Below are 20,805 nucleotides of genomic sequence, written 5' to 3'. Positions count from 1 at the left end.
AAAGAAGATAGTTTTTAATTCCTGTATTCCAGTTAGCCTCATGCATCTAAGATAATGCTAAAATCCTACAGAGCTAACTGAAAACCAATTTCTAATCCAAACCTCAAATTCACAGGAATCTACCATACTGGTTAGAGATAAGGGGAATCTGCAGCATGCCATACTGAAGAAAGCTACAGCGGTCTAATAGTGGCTCAGCCATGAACAACACTAGCAAGAACCTCATCTTCCAACAAGAGGTACCAAGGTATATCGAGCTAAGCAAGTAAAAAGACATGCTACAAGTCTTCAAACTGGTGATATGATAATAAAATTGCAGACTTAATGGGGGGGGGCTTGTCATTTAAATCCAGCCCTCTGACTGATGCAGGAAATCTGTGGCTAAAGTGTCCTCAATATTTGATTTGTCAGCCTCTGTTTGGAAACATCCAATAAGTGAGGGAGCAACACTTCCACAGATAATTGGTTCCATTGTTTAATAGCTCTTACTACAAAATTCAACCAGAATCTTACCATATTGTAACATAAGCACTTCCATGACTTCTGTTGCAGCAGAAAACAAGTCTTTACCCATGATACTTTTTATTGCCAGTTTCAAAACTTCTTCAATCTAAACATTCCCACTCCATAGTTTTTTGTGGGTTTTTCGGACTATGTGGCCATGTTCGAGCAGAGTTTCTTTCTGACGTTTCGCCAGCATCTGTGGCTGGCATCTTCACTCCCTTGATCTTTTCTTTTGGATTTGCATTCCACACCTCTGACCATATTTCTTGCCCTCCATGTAGCCTGTTCCCAGCTTCATTATACTGTATTTTTCTTAAAAGTACAGTACCCACAATTGGATACAGAACTCCAAATCCATAAGAGTGAGCATGATCTTCTCTGGAACAGACAATTTCACTCTCTCTGGGCAACTGAACCATCCACCACCATCATGTTTGGCTAGACTGAGCTCCATTTACTCTCCTCCATGCCATAACTGATTTCAAGTACTGTAGTCATGCAAGGAAGTTATTACCACACCTTAATCCAATGAGAGAGAGAGAGAGAACTGGGTATCATCTGCATTAATGATGATCCCACATTCCAAGACCACAGATGACCTTACACAACAATTTCATGTGCAAATTAAATAGCATGGTAGACAATGCTGAATTCTATGGAAAATAACAGGGAAACTCACACAGGGGAAAGCAACAGTCCCACAGAAGTATCGTCTGAAACATAGGGCCAGATGACGCAGTGCCAAAGGGGTGCCATATAGCCATGCCGCCATGGCTATGGCGCCCTTTCAAGGGAACAAAAAGAAGCCACTTTTTGCAGCTCCTTTTTGTGCCCTCAAAAGGCAGGATTGGGGCTACGGCGTGAGGTTGCTGCAGCCCCAATCTAGCAGGGGCCGTCTGTCAAACCCCTTACTCTCCAAGTTAGGAACAGAATCAAAGTAATGCAGTGTCTCCATCATTGAACAACAAAAAGTGTACAAAAGGATTCCACACTTAATGGCATCAAGAACCTCTGAAAGAATGAACAAAATGAACACTCCATTCGTCTTCTCAGAAAAGGGGGATTCACTGAAACACAAGTTTGGACACCTGCAACCTGGTGTAAAATATGATAGAATGTATCAAATACACTTTTATAAGCGGAGGAGAATAAACTACCCAAGCTCAAGATTGTCTTAAATTACAGACCTATCTCCCATATATCTGTCTAGCCTCCTTCTAAGACCATATATACAAGCAGCCAACACCACACTTCACAACAGTGGGTTTTTAAATATGTAACTAGATATTACAGTTTTGCAAGATCAAGAACATGCCAAGACTCTAGACAACATCCCTCCAGTTTTTACACCTAGCAGTTCTCAAAAGTGGAAAAATAAGACTAACAGATGAGAGGGGCAAATAAGGCATTAAACAGAAGGGCACATTATTGGTAGTAATTTGTTCCAGAATTACCCACAAGCTGCTTTCCTAGTCACAAGTTGTGACTAGAATTTGTGGACCCTATACAAGATCCAAACAATAAGAGGTTAAAAGTTTCTTCTTCAGCAGTGTGTATATTCAACCTGATTCACTCTGTTGCATTTCCTATCATACAAAAATAAAGTGGCTTTATATTATAACACTCTTTCAAAAAGAATGAAGCTTCTAGAAATTTTGTGCACACTGCTGTAACCAGTGCGCAGGAATATGCTGGGTTGGTTTCAAACAGTCAAATGATTATAAAATGATTAACCTTAAAATAATTTAGTGTGAAACAGTTTGTAGCAAAATGGATCTAACTTTAATGGAAATTAAATTCCAAGAAAGCATTCTTAAATTCCCAGCGAAAACAAATTCTATTAGCCAGCTATTTATGAAATCAGAATGTCCTGTTACATATACCAATTATAAGATTCACCTCCTGCATTCAGCATAAAAAGGAATGAGCATCATAGACTTTACCTATTTGTAGATAAAAATGAAATTAGTGGGCAGAGTAACCCTAAATCCTTTCAGACTGCAGTCTGAGGGGAAGTTAAGATATGGCAGGGTGGACATGACAGTGTAGATAGGTCAACTACAAGGGGGCACGTAGAATCATAGAGTTGGAAGAGTCTGCAAGGGCCATCCAGCCCAACCCCCTGCCATGCAGGAAATCTAAATCAAAACATTCCCAACAGATGGCCATCCAGCATCTGTTTAAAGACCTCTAAGGAAGGAGACTCCACTACACTTCGAGGGAGTTTGTTCCACTGTCGAACAGCCCTTACTGTCAGGAAATTCCTCCTAATGTTGAGGTGGAATCTCTTTTCCTGTAGTTTGCATGCATTGCTCCAGGTACTAGTCTCTGGAGCATCAGTAAACAACCTAGCTCCCTCCACAGACTCCTGCTAAGAAGCTCTATGAATGTAAATTTGCTGCTAATGTTCTGTCAGGGGCATCTCCCAAAATGAGATATTAAGGTAGGGGAAGGTACAGGTGGGTTTCAATCCTAGTAACTCCATGCCCCCAAGGGGGTCCTGGATTGGGCCTCTCAGATAAACTAATGTGTTGGCTCTGCTAATCCCCCCCCCCCTTTTTTTTTATTTCAATGAGGAGATTCTGAAGATCCATTGTGTTAAAGATCCATTGTGTCACAAAATTAACTCGTACACTTTCTGCCCTGGCCAATGTGATCTGCTAAGCTTTAGAGGAGGTAGACAATTTGGCACTTTCTTCAACCCCAGTTTCAACTGCTTTCTATAAAAACAATAGGCTCCTGAAGTCTTATGATGGAAATGCAAACATTATGAATAGGAAAGAAAACTTCCATTCTGCCCACTTTGAGTTATATGGATTGGAAAAAACTATTTTGCTGTTCTTATAGCCAGACAGTGCCACAAAAGAGTTAATCAACACATATGCATAAACGAAACAAAATGATTTATCTTACCACTTCAGTATACTGCAGTTACATTATGATATGTCCTTTCATCTCTGAAACATATTGTGGAGCAGCACTTACTTATGGTTTGACAAGTAGATCAATTTGTGGTTTAATATCCAAAGTTATGCTCTTAGTTTTTATACTTCCCGATATCGATCTGTTTACTTATAATTCTTGTAGAAATGAATTAGCAACCACAATAATATTTCATGCCAGGCCAATGCGTGTAAAACAGAAAACTACCATATTTCCAAAACTGAAGATTCAATAAAAAAAGACAACCCAAATCCAAGTCCTGTAATTTGGAACCCATATCACAAAGGACCAAACCCATAAAGTGTTTTCAAATAAAATATTACTTTTAGCTTTTCAATACAAGTATATTGATCACAGGCAAGGACAGAACAATTGGAGATGCAATATTTCTTTTAGAAAAAGAATCTTTCTAGCATAAATTGTAGCATGATCATAGAGCCCTGTGAACATGTAACATGATACAATGAGAACTCTTTCTGGCATAAGTTCTGAAATATAAAGTGGTAGTGAAGAAGTATTTGATATAATTAGGGCCTGGTGAATCACCAAAGTGACAATGATTCACTGCTAAGTATGCACTAATATACAAATCACTATTTTATCATTTCTGCAAACACCATAAAGACATGTTCAATTCCTGTAATGCAGTAGAACTTCTAGACTCTTAGCTTTGACACACAAAAAAAATCAGACAGTAGTATCACTTGATGTACTGTCTCATTGTTCATTTGATTTATCTGAACATTTATACCCCCACCTTTCTGTGATAAAAGTGAAGCACAAGACAGCTGACAAACAAGGAAATAAATCAAACAATGCAACAACAATGCTATCAATTACAAAAAAATACCAGTACACCAGTTTTTAAAAAAGAATGACTCACATGTTTGCCATTGCCCTCTTCTGAAAACGGCTGTAGCAGCTACTATTTCCTTGCAGAATCCCTTCCTGGGCCTGACACTACTTAGTTTCTGAGATCAAACAGGACCTAGTGCCTTCAGGGTATTTAGTCCACTAAAAGCTTGAGACACTGAGCACAGAGCTCAAACTGGTGCACACATTAGGAGTGATTCTTGAGATATGTGGATATTACCCCCAGCTAGGTACTTAAAGGCCAGTACCAATGAAACTTGAAATAGCTTATGTGGTCCATCCTGCTGAAACAACTGAAGTCTCCAGGCTGTCTTCCAGGGCAATCCCATGGCAAAATGTTCTACAGGGACTAACTTGGAAATTATGAGAGCATGATTCTGACTTTTAAAATATTGCACTTGTTAACCATTACAAGATTCTAACTATTAAGCATGTGAGGAATTAACACCGTGGAGGCAAATGAAACATCTGTAGAGTAGTGGGACTAATCTGAAAGTGTTCTTTCCTTTTTCAGTTACAGAAATACCTTTCTCCATAGTTAAACTCTGAAAAAGAGCAGTTTACATAGTGATTCATAAACAGATCAGTCCAGCTATCTGTACAAATATCTTCTTTGCTCTCAGATCAAAGATGAGGAACAGCCGAATCTATACACATAAGATTTCTTTTTTCCTAAATGTTCTCTTTATCTCTGAAGAAAAACTTTTATGGAATAAATTTGTTCATTCTGTATTGCAGCTCCCATTCCGTCCGGCAAACACAGATACCTATTTTGCCACATATTTATTTATTTACGGTATTTATACCCCTAAAGGCTCTCAGAGCGGCTTATAATTATTATTTTGATGGCTTACAATCTAAAAAGACACGACACAAAAGGAGAAGGGAATGGTGGTGGGGAAGGGGATCAGGTCCAGCAGTTCTTCTCTCCCTCTGAGGCCTGGACCAAAGCAGATGGACTGGAAGGAGGGCTCTTCTTCTTAATCGAGGCTGGGCTCAATGGCGTTGAGCCTGTCCTTTCATTATTTTAAATGCCATTTTACCAGCAATCATCCTTCACCTTTCTATTCCCCAGCAATAAAATATCACTTTGAAAGCCCATTGCTCTACAGACTTTTTCTGTATGCCCTGTCACATAATTATTCAGTTTTATATGCCCAGGCAAACAGCAGCTGTTTAAATGAAAAGAGTGGAATCTGTGCATGCTACACACTGTACATATTGTTTGGTTTTGAAGTCCTTAGAGAGTTCTGCATGCCATTTTAAGTGTAATTTTGTGGAAGTGCCCTGTAGATAACCTCTCCTTGGAAGGAAAAACACAGTCTTTTGTCAGCTGAGATTTACTGTGATGTCACCAGGAAACTACTGTTACATCAATCAATTCCTAATGGCAAAAACCATTCTTACCTACATTTATACATTATGTTGCCTCTTATAAGCCCAGCCTTATTGTATCAGATGTCTTATTTCAATACAAATAAAAAGATAAAAACAGTGAGAGAGGAGTTTGCTTTAAAACTACTGGTGTTTTTATCATTTCACTCACTGTATCATAATTTAACTTTTGTGCAAATCTGCAAATTGTAAAAATGTCAGTTTGATTAGCCTAAGCTTTAAGAATTTTGAATTTATTTCCTTCCATGTAACAGAGATGGTATACAAGACATCACTCACTTGACTGCCTGTGACGTATGCTAATCTCTTCCAGATAACCAGGTGAGTGATGGTTGTGGTCTCTATCATTCCTTACAGAATGTGAGATATAAATACAGCCAGCCTTGCTACTGTAGGCTCTTTGAATCTCAGGAAAACAAAAAGGAACAATTGCTATTAGTATTGTGCCCTGAAAAGACAGCACATGGCAGATATTCCTTTCACTTCTCTCCTTATCTTCTAAATGCAGTGGAAAAGACCACCAGGTTGGAAGAACAGAAACTGTAAGGTACTGTTAACTGCTTTCAAGGTGACTTTGATTTATGGCAACCCTGTGAATGAGACTTCTCCAAGACCCCCTATCCTCAACCACTTTGTTCAGGTCTGGTAGGTGCAGGAGTGTGGTCTCCCCGATTGAGTTCATCCATTTGGCATGCAGTCTTCTTCTCTTTCTACTGTCCTCCACCTTTCCTAGCATTAATGTCTTTTCTAATGCGTCATGCCTTCTCATGATGTGGCCAAAGTATGACAGCCAAAGTATGACAGTTTCGTCATCTTTGCTTCCAGGTAGAGTTCAGGCTTGATTCTGTTCCAGAACCCATTTGTTTGTCTTTTTGGCTGTCCACAGTATCCTTAGCACTCCTCCTCTTCTTCTCCTCCTCCACCTACTCTTCCTCTTCCTCCTCCTTCTATTTGTTTATATCCTGCATTTTCCCCAAAATTGGAACTCAAAGCAGCTTACAATTGAAAAGTACAATACAGTTAAAAATATACAAAAATAAGTATTAAAATAACATTGAACTATTACATAATTAAAACACAACACACATTAAAAAAATAAAGTGCAGTTAAGGCCCAGTACAGATGGGCCCTTTGCGGCGCGCTCATGACATGCTAGGGTTGCTCAGGGGCGGGGCGTGCACATGCCCCACGACCCTAGCACGTCATGGGCACGCCACAGCTGCGCAGCATCATCCAGATGGTGCACACAGTAATGACGTGCCAGCAGCGCAGTGTCCAAACAGCGCTGCGCCACTGGTACAACATCACACATCGCTGGTGCTTTGGCATGGCGCAAGTGCACTGCAAAAAATGAGCCACTTCTACTCGCTCCTTTCTTGCTGCACAGCAGCGCCGTGCAATTTGGTTGCTACAGTGCTGCTACGGAGCAAGGAGAGGCGCCTCCCCAGCGCCTCTTTTTGGCACTCTGTACCGTGCCTAAAAAAAGATAAAAGCACTTAAAAGCAGTACAATTAAAACAGTACAATACTCTCAGCCCATTCTTTAAAGACTTTCTGTTTAAAAGCCTGTCTGAATAAAAATGTCTTAGCCTGCTGATGCAAGGAGAGCAGGGAGGGAGTCATTCTTGCTTTCCTGCAAAGGGAGTTCCAAATTCTAGGATCAGCCACCAAGAAGGCCCTCCTTTGTGTCCCCACCAACTGTGCTTGCATTGGTAGTGGGACTGAAAGAAGGGCCTCTCTTGAGGATTACAGACCTCTGTATGAGTAAAGACTTAAAGAGCTGGGTATGTTTAGCCTGGAGAAGATGATGATGATGATGATGATGATGATTATTAACCTTTATTTATGAAACACTGTAAATTTACACAGCACTGTACATACAATCTTTTTAATTAGATGGTTCCCTGCCCTCGGGCTAACAATCTAAAAAGACATGACACAAAAGGAGAAGGGAGTGGTGGAGGGAAAGGGGATGAGGTCCAGCAGTTCCTCTCTACCTCCGAGGCCTGGACCAAGGCAGAAGAGACGGTTAAGAGGGGACATGAAGGGATGTCACATTCAGGATGGAGCAAGCTTGTTTTCTGCTGCTCAAGAGAACAGGACCTGGAGCAATGGATTCAAACTATAAGAAAAGAGATTCCACCTCAACATTAGGAAGAACTTCCTAATAGTAAGAGCTGTTAGACAGTGGAACACACTCCCTCAGAGAGTGGTAGAGTCTCCTTCTTTGGAGGTTTTTAAACAGAGACTAGATGGCCATCTCTTGGGGGTGCTTTGATTGTGTGTTCCTGCATGGCAGATTGGGGTTGGACTGGATGGCCCTTGTGGTATCTTCTAATTCTACAATTCAATGATACAGGGATATACGATCTGTCAAACAGTCTGGACCTGAACCATATAGGGCTTTAGAGGATATAACCAGCACTTTGAATTGTGCCTGGAAACAAACTGGCAGCCAGTGAAGCTGTTTCAACAGGGGCATTGTGTGGTCTCTGTAACCAGCCCCAGTTAACAGTGTGGCTGCAGTTTTTTGAACCAGGTGAGGTTTCTGAACACTGTTCAAAGGCAGCTCCAAGTAGAACACATTATAGTAATTCAAATGGGATATAACCAAAACACGTACCACCTCGAGGAATGGGTGCAGTTGGCACATGCTTTAGATGTGCAAAAGCACTATTGGTCACTATCGAAACATGAGCCTCTAGATTCAAAGCTGAGTCCAAGATTACTGTACAGTGGTACCCCGGGATACGAATTACCCAGGTTACGAATTTTTCGGGTTACGAAAAAATCCCATAGGGATTTATTGTTTTGGCTTACGAAGGTTTTTTCGGGTTACGAAAAAACCTCGGCGCTATTTTCCGCCACCGGAGGGCAGCAGAGAGCTATTTTTCCATTAGCGCCTATGGCAATTCGGCTTACAAAGGTTTTTCGGGTTACGAAATTAGCCGCGGAACGAATTAATTTCGTAACCCGAGGTACCACTGTACATCCAAACTGTGACTTTCATCTTCGGGGGAAGTGTAACTCCATATAACACAAGCTGAATCCCTATTCCAACTGACCAGGAGTACTTCTGTCTTGCCTCGATTTCAGTTTGTTTGCCCTCATCCAGTCCATTATTGATGACATAAAGTGATTTAGGATCAGAGCAGCATCTCTGGATTGAAGTAGAAAAGAGCAGTAGACCTGGAGGTCATCAGCATATTGATGGCACTGCTCCCCAAAACTCTGGATGTCCTCTCTCAGCGGTTTCATGTATCTGTTGAATAATGTAGGAGACAACACAGAACACTGAATAACTGCCAGGGGATCGAGCAGGTGTCCCCCAGCACCATCTTCTGGGTTTGTCCCTCTAGGAAAGAAAGGAGCCACTGGAAAACTGTACCTCCAAATCCCATCCCAGGCCAGGAGGCAGGCCACAAGAATACCATGCTCAATGGCATCAACAGCCACGGAGAGGTCCAGCAGAACTAACAGGGACACACTCCCCTTGTCCAGTTCCCTGCATAGGTCATCCACCAAAGGGATCCACAGCCAGGCCTGAAACCAGATTCTCTTCCCTAGCACCACATCTAAAATGAGTTGATTTTGTGAAGTCGAAGGCTTTCATGGCCGGCATCCATAATTTTTTGTGGGTTTTCCAGGCTGCTAGAACATGGCCACTTAGCCCAAAAAACTCACAAAACTATGAGTTGATTTTCTTTCTATCAACTTTCTTCACTGTCCAGCTCTCACATCCGTACATGGTGATGGAAAATACAATGTCTTGGACAATCCTAACTTTAGTGTTCAGTGTTATATCTCTGCACTTTAGGATCTTGTTCAATTCCTTCATAGCTGCCCTTCCCATTCCTAATCTTCTTCTGATTGTAGTCTCTGTTCAGACCAATGTTTGATCCAAGATATGGGTACTCTTTGACTATTCAAGTTTCTCGTCATCTAGGATGAATTCATGTAGACTTTTTGTTGCTGCCACCGGTAATCCAAACAGACTTTCTCTCCACTGCCTGTCTCTCCCAGGCCCTCTGAGCCACAGTGGTCTCCAGTGGCAGTAATGATAACAAGGCACAATGGGTAGGTGGGTGAAAAGAAAAACTAACAGCAGTTTCTCCTAGTTATCCTGCTCTTATCCACCTGTTTTGGGCTGCTGTAACATTCCCAGTAAAAAAAGCTCTCCCTGAAACAGTAGGAACAGTATTTCAAGCAAGCTGTGAGTTGTGGTAGGGGTGTCAGTTATGGTGTGAATCAAGAAATGGGTTAATTCAGTTAGGAATGAGTTACACTGATAGAATTTCACTTTCAGACAATAAGAAATTGAGAAAATAATAAATTTATGTAGTATAAAATTCACCTATGTATAAATGCAGATCATTATGGATGGGAGAGGTGACTTATCCAAATAGGATATTTGCTTATAATTTTTGAATCTATAGAACAAACATCTGTAAGTCAAAGCAACAGACTTTAAAGCCCCTCTTCTATTTATATTAATTGGCTTAATCTCAAAGAGGATTTCAAGGCAATACACATAAAATTAAACATTAATTGCAATAAAACAGTCTACATTCTCAACATAAAAGAGTAAAACTGAGAAACATCAAATTAAAACAATACATCTATATACACAGAGAAAAGGTTTTAACCTGACTCTAGAAATGTTCTTTAGGAGTAAGGAAGACTGCTGGGGGGAGGAGGGGACAAGAATTTTTTCTTCATTGAATACTTAAGATATGCCAAGGGTTTTTTATATTATACTGCCAATATGATTTGTGTTTTGAAAATGTTTCCTGCATTTTAAAACTAGAAAAAATAAAATAGAATGACAATGACTTTTCATTAGATACTTATTAGCCCTTTAAGAAAAGGAGTGGTAAAGGTCCTAAAAACATTATCTAAGGCGTGTTACAGACGGGCGGTCTGCCGCCGCCGCTGGTTGCTGCGTCCAGGAACCGCAGCGGCCAAACCACGCAGTTCCCCGGCGCAGCCAGAAGTGGCACCGTGAGGCGCTAGTCACGCACTCACGGCGTCACTTCCACCGCGTGATGTCCGGATGCTATGCGTCCACGACATCAAAATGGCGGCCCCCGTGTGGACGGGCGCCGCCATTTTGTACGGACTCGGTCCGTACTAGGGTTGATGCCCCTTCTCAACCCTACCACTTCCTGATGCCCCTTCTCAACCCTACCACGCCCCTTCCTAACCCTAGCACGCCCCTTTGGCGCGTCTGTAACGCGCCTTTGTTTAAGATGGTGTATGGCTTGTATGATTCGTAGCAATTTTCATCGTAGTATCTGTACACCTATCTTGTAGCATTTTTCCTTGGTTTTAAACATCAGTTGACAAACCTTTTATATAAACAGTTAGTAAACAAATAAGGTGAGGGCAGTTGCCTCATTAATATATTTACTTAGGTCCCTTGAGCTATATTTACCTGTGGTTATTTCTTCTTGGTGGTCATAACAACTCTCTCACCACTGAGATGATGAATATTTATATATCAGATCATTGCACGAACTCTCTCTTTATCCACTGTTCTGTTACATCTGTGCTACCTATCCCCATTTGCTTGTTATGCTATACATAGTGCTTGTCTTCAATAGCAAAGCCACTTGTGGTACACTGGTTTGATCTGTTACTGTTTATCTTCTCAGAATAGTGTTAAAATGGTTTCCTACAATAAATAAGAGAAAAAATTCTGAAAGGCAGAAAATTCTTAATATACATTCCACAGAGACAGACATTTGTCAGACCTCATTAGTCAATATCCACAGCAAACATTCTGAACGTATTTCTAACACATTCAACTATTTCTGTTGATCACAGGGCACAGGAATGAGACATTCAAAACATATAACATGAGGTTTAGCTCATCTACACTGGTACAAGTAAACTCTATTCAGAGTACTAATATTTACTAAATTAGGTGTGGGCACCTTTGTTGCGTCTTGGGACTTATTGCTGTCCCTGGGATCCCGAAGGGCCCCATGGACTAAGAAAAATGTTCCTCCAATGAAATCAAAACTAGACTAGAATAGGAAGGATGTCAATTTCCAGTCTTGAAAACCTGGTGTCTTTTATACAAGGATATAGCTATGTTGGTCTGTAAAATACATATATAAAGAGATCTTGTAGTACCTTTAAAATTAAGTTAAAGAAAGACGTTGGCAGCATGAACTTTCGTAGACTACAGTCTACTTCCTCAGATGCACCATAATGAGGTCACCATAAGCCGACAGGTGACTTGAAGGCACACACTCATGCAGAGGAAGGAGGAAAACAGCTTAGGAACATGTGTGTGTGCGCGCGCCTTCACATTGCCTGTCAAAGTCACCTGCCTAAGATGAACATACCATGGGATTTTCTTGGCAAGATTTATTCTAAAGAGTTTTGCCATTGCCTTCTTTTAAGGCAGTGGTCCCCAAATTGTGCCCTTTAAGAGCTTTTGGACTTCAGCTCCCAGAAACTTCAGCCTGGGGTTCTGGGAGCTGAAGTCCAAAATCTCTTAAAGGGCACAGTTTGGGGACCACTGCTTTAAGGTCACCCAGTGAGTTTTCCCATGGTTAAGGAGCCAAATCCTGGTCTCCCAGAGTCTTAGGCCAACACTCAGACACTATATCATGCTGGCTACATAGGAAAACAAAAACATTTCAAATTGTTAACAAATCTCACATTGCATATTTTAGCAGGAGCTGGCTATATCCCTGCAAAAATGTTGCTTCAAAATATGTTGTTAGCCACTGTAAATCTCTAAAACAGGCATACATAAATATTTAAATAAATTAATTCAGAATACAGTACTTTTTCCAACTTTTAGAGAAGCATTAAAAGCATCTTAGGTGACATGGAACCTAAGTTAGGTGTTCTTGGAGCAGCTCTAAGGACTATGGATTGCTCATATAAGCTAAATGATGTCAGTTATCTTATATTGCATTAGATACAGGAATGACCCAATGAGCCAGGCTTGGATGTATGTGGTCACTTTACTTTTCCAGTATGGCTTACTTGTTTGACTGCTTGTGGCTATTTGATTTTCAGGTACCACGGAGTTTCGAAAACTCTAGTCAACAGGTAAAGGACAGCTGCTGCCTGATGATAAATGTGGCTACTTGGAAGTACAGTATGTCTTATGATTTCCAACTTGCAAGCAACTATGTTTAAGATTTTATCTGAAGTGTCTGGCCCAGTCTAAAATATTTGGAATTAAATTGTGAACACAACCACTCAAAACACTTAACATTTCATTTGAAATCTGGGGGTAACTCCTTGAGGCTCAGTTTCTCTTATAAATTACAGGACAGCAACACTCACCACTACGGCATGTTGGCTTGGCAAAGGAGCATTTATAGGATGGTAGCCAAGGAATGCAATCCCATGAATATTTACCTATAGCAAGACCTCATAGTGTTCAACTGTCAGGGTATTTCTTTACTCTCTAGAAAAAACTGTTTATTAAAGCTGTGAGTACAACATCTAACTTCAAAGACGTCACACAGCTACACCCTGACCCCAGTTGCGTGTGTGTGTTATGTGCCTTCGGGTCACCTGTCAACTTATGGCAACCCCATAAATCTCTTAAGGTTTTCTTAGGCAAGGAATAGTCAGAGGTGACTTTTCCAGTTGCTTCTTCTGAAATATAGCCTTGAGGGTGGTTCCCCATCCAAGCCAGTCCTACGTCACTGATGAAGTGACAAGGGGGCTTCTGAGCATATGTGGAATGGCCTTCCTGAGGAAAGAGCAGTTTCATGTGAAGTGGTGCTTGGAAGAAGCTGGAACTGGAAAGGTGACACAGACAGTGATTAAAGGGAAGGGCTGAGCCATGGAAACCCGGTTGGGTGACCTTGGGCAGAGTCACACTCTCTCAGCCTCAGAAGATGGCAATGGCAACCCCCTCTTTGAAGAAACTTGTCAAGCCCCATTATAGGGCTGCATCCACACGGGGAAATAGCCCGCTTTGGAACCGCTTTAACTTATTGTCTGGCTCAAGGCTATGGAATTCTGGGAGTTGGAGTTTGTTGTGGGCCCAGAGTCGAGCTCTGCTCCGCTCTGCGCCCCACAACAAACTCCAACTCAATAATTCCGTAGCCTTGTGCCAGACAATAAGTTAAAGCGGTACCAAAGCGGGTTATTTCCCCAGTGTGGATGCAGCCTAGGTTCTCCATGACTTGAAGGCAGGCAAAGGCTGAGCTCTCCAGCCTGGCCCCCGTTCATGCGTCCTCTGACCTGGGCCCACCTACCTGCTTCTCCAAGACTGTGGCAAAAGGGGAAAACAAAGGGCCTCTCTTCCTCCCCAAGGCGCCTCCGCCTCTCTCCCCTTCCCCTAGTCCCGCCCCAAGGCCCCTCTGGCCCAGCTCGGGTTCCTACTACTACCAAGGCTTGGCGTGGGCAGCTAGGCCTCACGTTACCCCGGCAACACCTTCATTTGCATACCGTTCATTACATATCCATGAGCTCCGAATCCCAGGAGCCAATCAACGCCCCCGTGGCTGTGATGGGCGGGGCGTACTTCTGAAGGCGCCGGCCAATCAGCGGCCGAGAGGGCGGAGTCCAAGTGTCCTCAGAAAAGGCTGGGTCAGTGTTAGGGAACCCTGGGAACTGTAGTTTATTGTGGCACCAGAGCTCTCTGACAGAGAAGGCTAAATGTCTCACAAAAGTACACTTCCCAGGATTCCCTAGCATTGAACCAGGGCAGTTATAAAGTTTTTAAAAATGGTTAAACTGTTTCAAAAAGGTAAAAACATTACACATTAAAAATATTAAAATGTATTCATATATATATATACACACACACACACACACACAGAGTAGGGTCTTGTTATCCGCTGGAGTTTGGTTCCAGGACCCTCTGTGGATAACAAAATCCGTGGATGCTCAAGTCCCATCAAAGACAGTGGCATAGCAAAACTGTGTCCCTTATATAAAAATCAAGGTTTGCTATCTGGAATTTATATTTTTTTGGAATATTTCCAAGCTGTGGATGGTTGAATCCGTGGATAAAAAAATCTGTGGATAAGGAGGTCTGACTGTATACAAACCTTGGCATCTGAATTGCACAGCATTTAAAAGTCAAAGCCTGATGGCACAAAAATGGCTTACACAGTGTAAACCGCTTAGGGAATGGTTAAGTGCACTGATAAGCGGTATGGAAATGCACTTGCTATTGCTGTTTATACACTTTCCCTAAATGTATAAGGGCTAGGGTCCCAAGTGTATTCCTCTTATAAGTTTAATACCCTTTAATAGCACGTTTTATGTGCCTATATGGCTTAGAATTCACACAGGCAGAGGCCTCTGTTATGTAACTAATAAACACTGACTTTATTGAATAACATTTGGCAAGAATGTTAACTTAGGTAGGTTAGTTCCAAGGTGGTGTGCTCACAAAAATACTATAGCTGCAGGCATTTCACAGTTTCCTTTTTACATTCTCGAGGCTGTACAGGCTGTACAGCCCTGATCTTTCTGTGGCACAAAAAGGACCTGCAAAAAGCTGCAACTTTTTGACTTTTCTCCACTCCTTTGGTGCTGTGTCATGTAGATGCAGCGCCAGAGAAGCGCTGTGACACCACATGCCTTAACGGCTGGTCTGTACACCCCTTTCTCTCCCGTTCAGTATCCTCTCATCTCAGTTCCTTGCAACTCTCTTCACTTCTCTTAAACTCCCCCTCAACTTCTACTCAGCTGCTCTGCATTGAACTCCCCTGAGCAGAACTCAACTTGACTGAACTCAACTCAACTGACTTCCCAGTCACTCACTCCTCCCTTTTATATCTACTCCCTCCCCAGCAGCCCCTCCCACAGTCAGCCAAAACCAGGATTAGCTGTCAGGAGCCCGTCTGACTAGTGAGTCCATCACAGGCCTCTCTGGATGATCTCAACACTCTAGTGGACTCATAAAGGGAGATACAGTCCTTCAAATAGCCTGGAGCCAATCTGTATAGGGCTTTATGGGTCAAAACCAGCACTTTGAATTGTGCCTGGAAATGGAGCCAATGGAGTTGTTGCAGCAAGGGAGCTGTATGATCCCTGTATCCAGCCCCACTTAACAACCTGGCTTTGTGATAGTTTCTGAACATTCTTCAAAGCCAATCCCACACAGAGTGCATCCCAAATGGGATGTAACTAAGCCATGTACCACCATGGCCAGATCTCCAGGAAAGGGTGCAGATAAATTGGATTGGAGCCTTGAATTGAGCAGTTCGTGTTTCTTTAAAGCCCATCATCCCCTGTGGACTCTGAATGACTGACTCCATGGGCTGGCCCAAGACATTTTGTTGCCTTAGGCAGACCAGCAATCACCCCCAACTGGGGTTGCCAGGGTTAAAAACTGGAGAGGGCTCCTGTGCCTTTAATCATTGTACAAGAGAGAATGTCCACAAACGCTGTTTGTTACCAAATTCATGACAAGCAACATCTACAGAATTCTCTCTTCTGCCCAACCATGAAAGGCACAGGGGCCCTCTCCAGTTTTCACTCTGGCAATCTAGCCCCAACTGTACCTTGCAGTTCCCCAAGGCAATGATGCATAACACCCAGAGCTCAGCAAGTTATTTTGGCACATGAAGCAGAAGAGCCCTCAAGCAATGCTCCCCATTCTGGGCAGTATTAACTGTAATAGGAAGAAATTAAATAAGGGAGAAAGCCTGAGATAGATGACTCACTCTGCTTAGTGGTAATTGCTGCCCTGTCAGTTGCTGCCAGGCAGGCAGTTGCCATATCTCAAACATATCTACTCACAGTTAGGATCATGAAGCTATAAGAGCTCCAAAAGGCTGTACTGAGCATGTTTTCCCTGGCCTGGCTATCCCAAGGGGAGCCACCTCAAAAATTGGACAGGACCCCCCTGAATAGCTGTGTGGAGGCAGGAGTTTTGATTCCTGCTGAAATTATCTCTTCCAAACTGACGTTAAAGTACAAGAACCCTAGCCTCTCCTCCACCCCATTTCCAACTATCTCCCCAAACATCTCTTCTGGTAGGAAGCCCCTGTGAACAATTAAAGCCTGCACGTCCTTAAGAGGTAGCTTACTACAGCCACATTTCTATTAGCATACTAGCTGTACCCAGCCACACGTTGCTGTGGCTCAATCTGGTTAAATGGAAAAGAAAGAAAAGAGAAAGTGCACGTTTCTGAAATACTTAATTTCACAATGCTTGTGGGTTTACAATATTGTTTGTTGTTCCATTGTCTGTGTAGATTTAGAGATTGTCTGGTTTGCCAACTCTAGAACACACAACATATAACTGTCCATGTGAGAAGCAATCCATGTCTAGATCTAATCCACAAAATTCTAAAGAGCTTTGTTGATGGTGATTGAAAACCCCAATCAAATTGGGAATTGCAATCTCTTAAATTGAAAGGGCATATCCATTGGGGTGTGTTGTTGTTATGTCCAACAGATGGTGCTGTTTTTAAAAAAAAAAAAACACACATTTTTACCTGTCACAGGTGGGACCTTTATACAAAAAATTATTAGGTATATAAAAACATGTGTGTATTCGAATGGAATGTTGTGACAAATTTCAAAGCAATCGGTGAAGAACTTTCAGAGATCTAAGATTTTGAACAAACAAACATTTACATTTTTATTTAAATAGATATGAGCACAACCCTGTACAGTAAAGTACGTAAACCCATATTTGCTACTTTATAGAGGCTAAGGGTATATCCCTATGATATTATTATTATTATTATTATTATTATTATTATTATTATTATATTTATTTATATTCCACCTTCCTTCCAGTACAGAGACTCAAGGCAGCTCCATACAGTTATAACACACTGATAATTGACTAACAGTTGAAAACTGCTTAGAGAGTGATGAGTCCACTATTTCAGTGGTATAGAAATGTAAATGCTATTGCTAAGTGTCTAGTAGGTCCCTGGAACTGGTGTTTTGTTTTTTTCAGGTGTGTGGACTCAACAGTGGCAGGCATGTATCAGGAATCTATCAGATCCTGCCATAAAATTATGCTGTCCGTTGCTTTGTTTGTTGCTTCTTGTTTTATTATTGTGTGTACTGTTATTGTTAATGATCTATAAACGTGTATAAGAATGGAAGAGGCGTTTATTGGTAAGATTAGTTGCTGGTAAGATCAATGGGATTTGTGGTGCCTGAGTAAGTGACATAATTGCTTAGCTAGACAATGAACAGAGGTATGGGGGAAGCTGGTAGTACTAGTATCCAGCAAGGCCAATCATATGAGCTACTTGGAAAGCCTTGAACGAGATATGTGGGGGAGAAAGTAAGAAGTGAATAACACTGACTGTAAATAATTTGGTTTGTGAACAAATATGGGGAAAACCTTCAAGCCTGTGAGGACAAGCACACTGCTAATTCTATGTGAGTGTTTGGGGTTTATGGTAGTTCTGTCTACAGAAGTCATTTTGTTAACTCCCTTGGTTACTGAAATAAAGTTTGCTGTTCAAATACATAAGGCTGATTTAGTGACCCAAGAGGAATGGGCAGTTTTATGACATTGTTTGTGACTGTTTGCACTAGAGAATTCAATATACCTCACCAGACTACAAATCCCACAGTTGCAGAGCATGGAACCATGACAGTTGTTGGTAGATAATGTCTATAACTGTACATCATGGACATATTCTAAATGATCACTTTCATCAGGGCCAAAGGATAATGTGCTCCCAGAATGTTTTTGTTTTTGTTTTGTTTTGTTTTGTTTTGTTTTTTGAGCTTGGATTGTAGGAGGCTGCAGTGAGAGCAGAAGAAAGGCTTAACAACTAAATTTCTGTTCAAGCGTCACATCTCCATGGAGAAAAATATACCGGTAGGTGGATTACCAGTTCCATAAAGGAAAGTCCCTGGGTAGGAGGTGATTCTGAAAAATAAAAACAGCTGGTAAAAAAAAAAAACCCATTCTCCTGTCCTGATTGTGTTTCCTGAGACTGTTTTTCATTTTGTTTGTTTTTTATCAGCTTTAGGAGAAAGTTTAAACACATGTTTCAGTATGATCTCAAATGCACCATTTGACAGATGCTTCACTTGCCTATATGGCCACTTTGATAAGAATTTTATAATACAGAAAAACTACTCAAGTACTGTAAACCTTTTGCTACAGATATCTTAATGTGCATTGTAGCAAAGACATGGGTTGGTGCAATCATTCTCACAATACAAAATGCCCTCATATACACAACTATATGTGGGAACATAAATGTGAAGTCTCACTAATGTAATGTGGAAATTGATCTTACAAATGGACTTGCGGGGATTTCTTAGCAAGGTCACATGTAAACAGTGTTTTTGTAATCCTTAGATGGCAGTTTCTGCCAAGTCCTCCGGAGTGTATGTTGAACAACTCTTTCAGAGTGCTTACAAACGTAATGTTAAGATATGTTTTCTTCCTTCTCTCTTGTGTGTGCTCAGCTGATTCAAGAAACAGACACAACAGGCTAACACAGGATCCCAAAGGAGTCATTTACACTCTGAAATATTGCCACCGTGTAATATGCCACAGGGAGGCATTTTCTGAGGGAATACAGAATCCTATTTGCTCTCTAATCAGTAGAGCTAAGATGTGATGATGAAGCCAATTACCTCTTGAACAACTACAAAAGATAGAAAACGTCTCACACTCAGGTGGGTGGACCAGACAGCTTGGATAGTGGGGTCTGGATAGTAAGGAAAGGTTGGCTCCAATTATCTGAAAATAATTAAATATTGCTATAATACTGTATCTTTTAAAAGGGCGTATGTATATTTTAGAAAATACGAGGTGCCTGTAAATGAGTTTTTGTGTTTGCCACAGAGGGCAAGAAGGTATAACTAGAGATGATGGGAGGCTAGGCACCAATTTATTTAAATTACAGCAGCTAAACAGGGAATCAAGTCCCCAAGATGAAGGCACAGTATACCAGAAATACAGATGCCAGAAAATTCAATAAGTATTGGATTTGTTTGTGTAAGGAAAATGGGGGGGGGGAGCATGAAAACTGAGATAAGAAAAAATAGCCCCCAGAGAAATGGGGGAAGGGGGAATAAAATTAAGCAGTGAAACATGAGTTTTGCAGGGGTAAACAATAAAAAATAAATTATATAACATAAGAGCCAACAGACGAATCTGCAGACTACACACTAGAAAGCGTGATCCATTGCAGAAAACGAAAATCTCACCAGAGAACAAGAAGAGCACGTCTCCTGGGGATCATCTGCTTTTGGATCCACTGATCCCCTCAGTTGATCTTGTCTTCTGGTTGGTCTCTTTTAACACACCACTAAGCCTCAGTTCTGTACTAGTAGATGGCAAATTGAGAGAAAGAAGTCCATTAAACATTTCCCCCCTTACAGCTTGTAAACAACATTCCTTTGTTTTGGAGCAAATGGCATGATTCCAGGATCTTATCAGGGTTCACTCTGGGCATAGAGCCATTGAAAGTATCCAAAGTATCCAACTTGGTAGTTTCTCAATAATGTTTCATTGTCTTGTAGTTTCACCAAGACCTTGACACCACAGCAATCACTTGCCTTTTCACTCATTCCAAAATGTAAAAGATTCAGGCTGAGAAATCTTATCCCTGTCTCAGGAACAGGGACGTAGCCAAAGGGTTCTTGGGGTCCGGACCCCCCCTTCCATTAGAAAAATGAATGGTATGTGCTGCTGCACCGCCGCACTCAAGCTCCATTATAATGGTGGCACTTAGTCTGAAACCCCTCCCTTCCTAAAATCCTAGCTACGTCCCTGTCAGGAAACAGTTATGCTGTATATTAAACAAAGCAACATTTCTTTAATTCCTTTCCATTGGTCCATAAACTTTGTTCTTAGTAATCCAGGCCCCCCAAAACAGGACCTGATTTAAAAAGGACGTTATTGGACAAGGGAAATTGGAAGTATAATCCAATGGCAATCCAAATGCAATCATGGGGTTTCACGTTATTGCGTGATAGACTACAACATGCAATTTGGGCAAGCAATTTTGGGCAATGGCAAGCTATTTTCAGGCAATGGGAAGTCAGTTCGAATGCAATTAGAATTCACGTAAATTAGCTGAACTAGCGAATTCGCATGAATGCGTTCTGGCCCCACTTTCTTTTCATTCGAAATTAAGAGAAATTCCTCCCGTGTGAT

At 41.5% G+C, this 20,805-nt stretch overlaps 1 protein-coding gene across 1 annotated transcript in view; it reads right to left on the bottom strand.

Moving 5' to 3' along the window:
* LRRC56 (leucine rich repeat containing 56) overlaps positions 1 to 20,199 on the bottom strand; it is an 86,888-nt gene extending 66,689 nt beyond the window's left edge. Inside the window, 3 exon segments of the mRNA XM_042445202.1 lie at positions 514 to 1,023; positions 11,149 to 11,388; positions 19,854 to 20,199. Of these exon segments, the coding sequence (XP_042301136.1) occupies positions 514 to 574 (61 nt within the window). The 5' untranslated portion in view covers positions 575 to 1,023; positions 11,149 to 11,388; positions 19,854 to 20,199.
* Positions 20,200 to 20,805: the final 606 nt, after the last annotated feature.

This window comes from Sceloporus undulatus, chromosome 1 (genome assembly GCF_019175285.1).
Source record: "Sceloporus undulatus isolate JIND9_A2432 ecotype Alabama chromosome 1, SceUnd_v1.1, whole genome shotgun sequence".
Taxonomy (NCBI): domain Eukaryota; kingdom Metazoa; phylum Chordata; class Lepidosauria; order Squamata; family Phrynosomatidae; genus Sceloporus; species Sceloporus undulatus.
The sequence above is the reverse complement of the archived record's forward strand: the minus strand, read 5'-3'. Positions and strand labels throughout refer to the sequence as shown.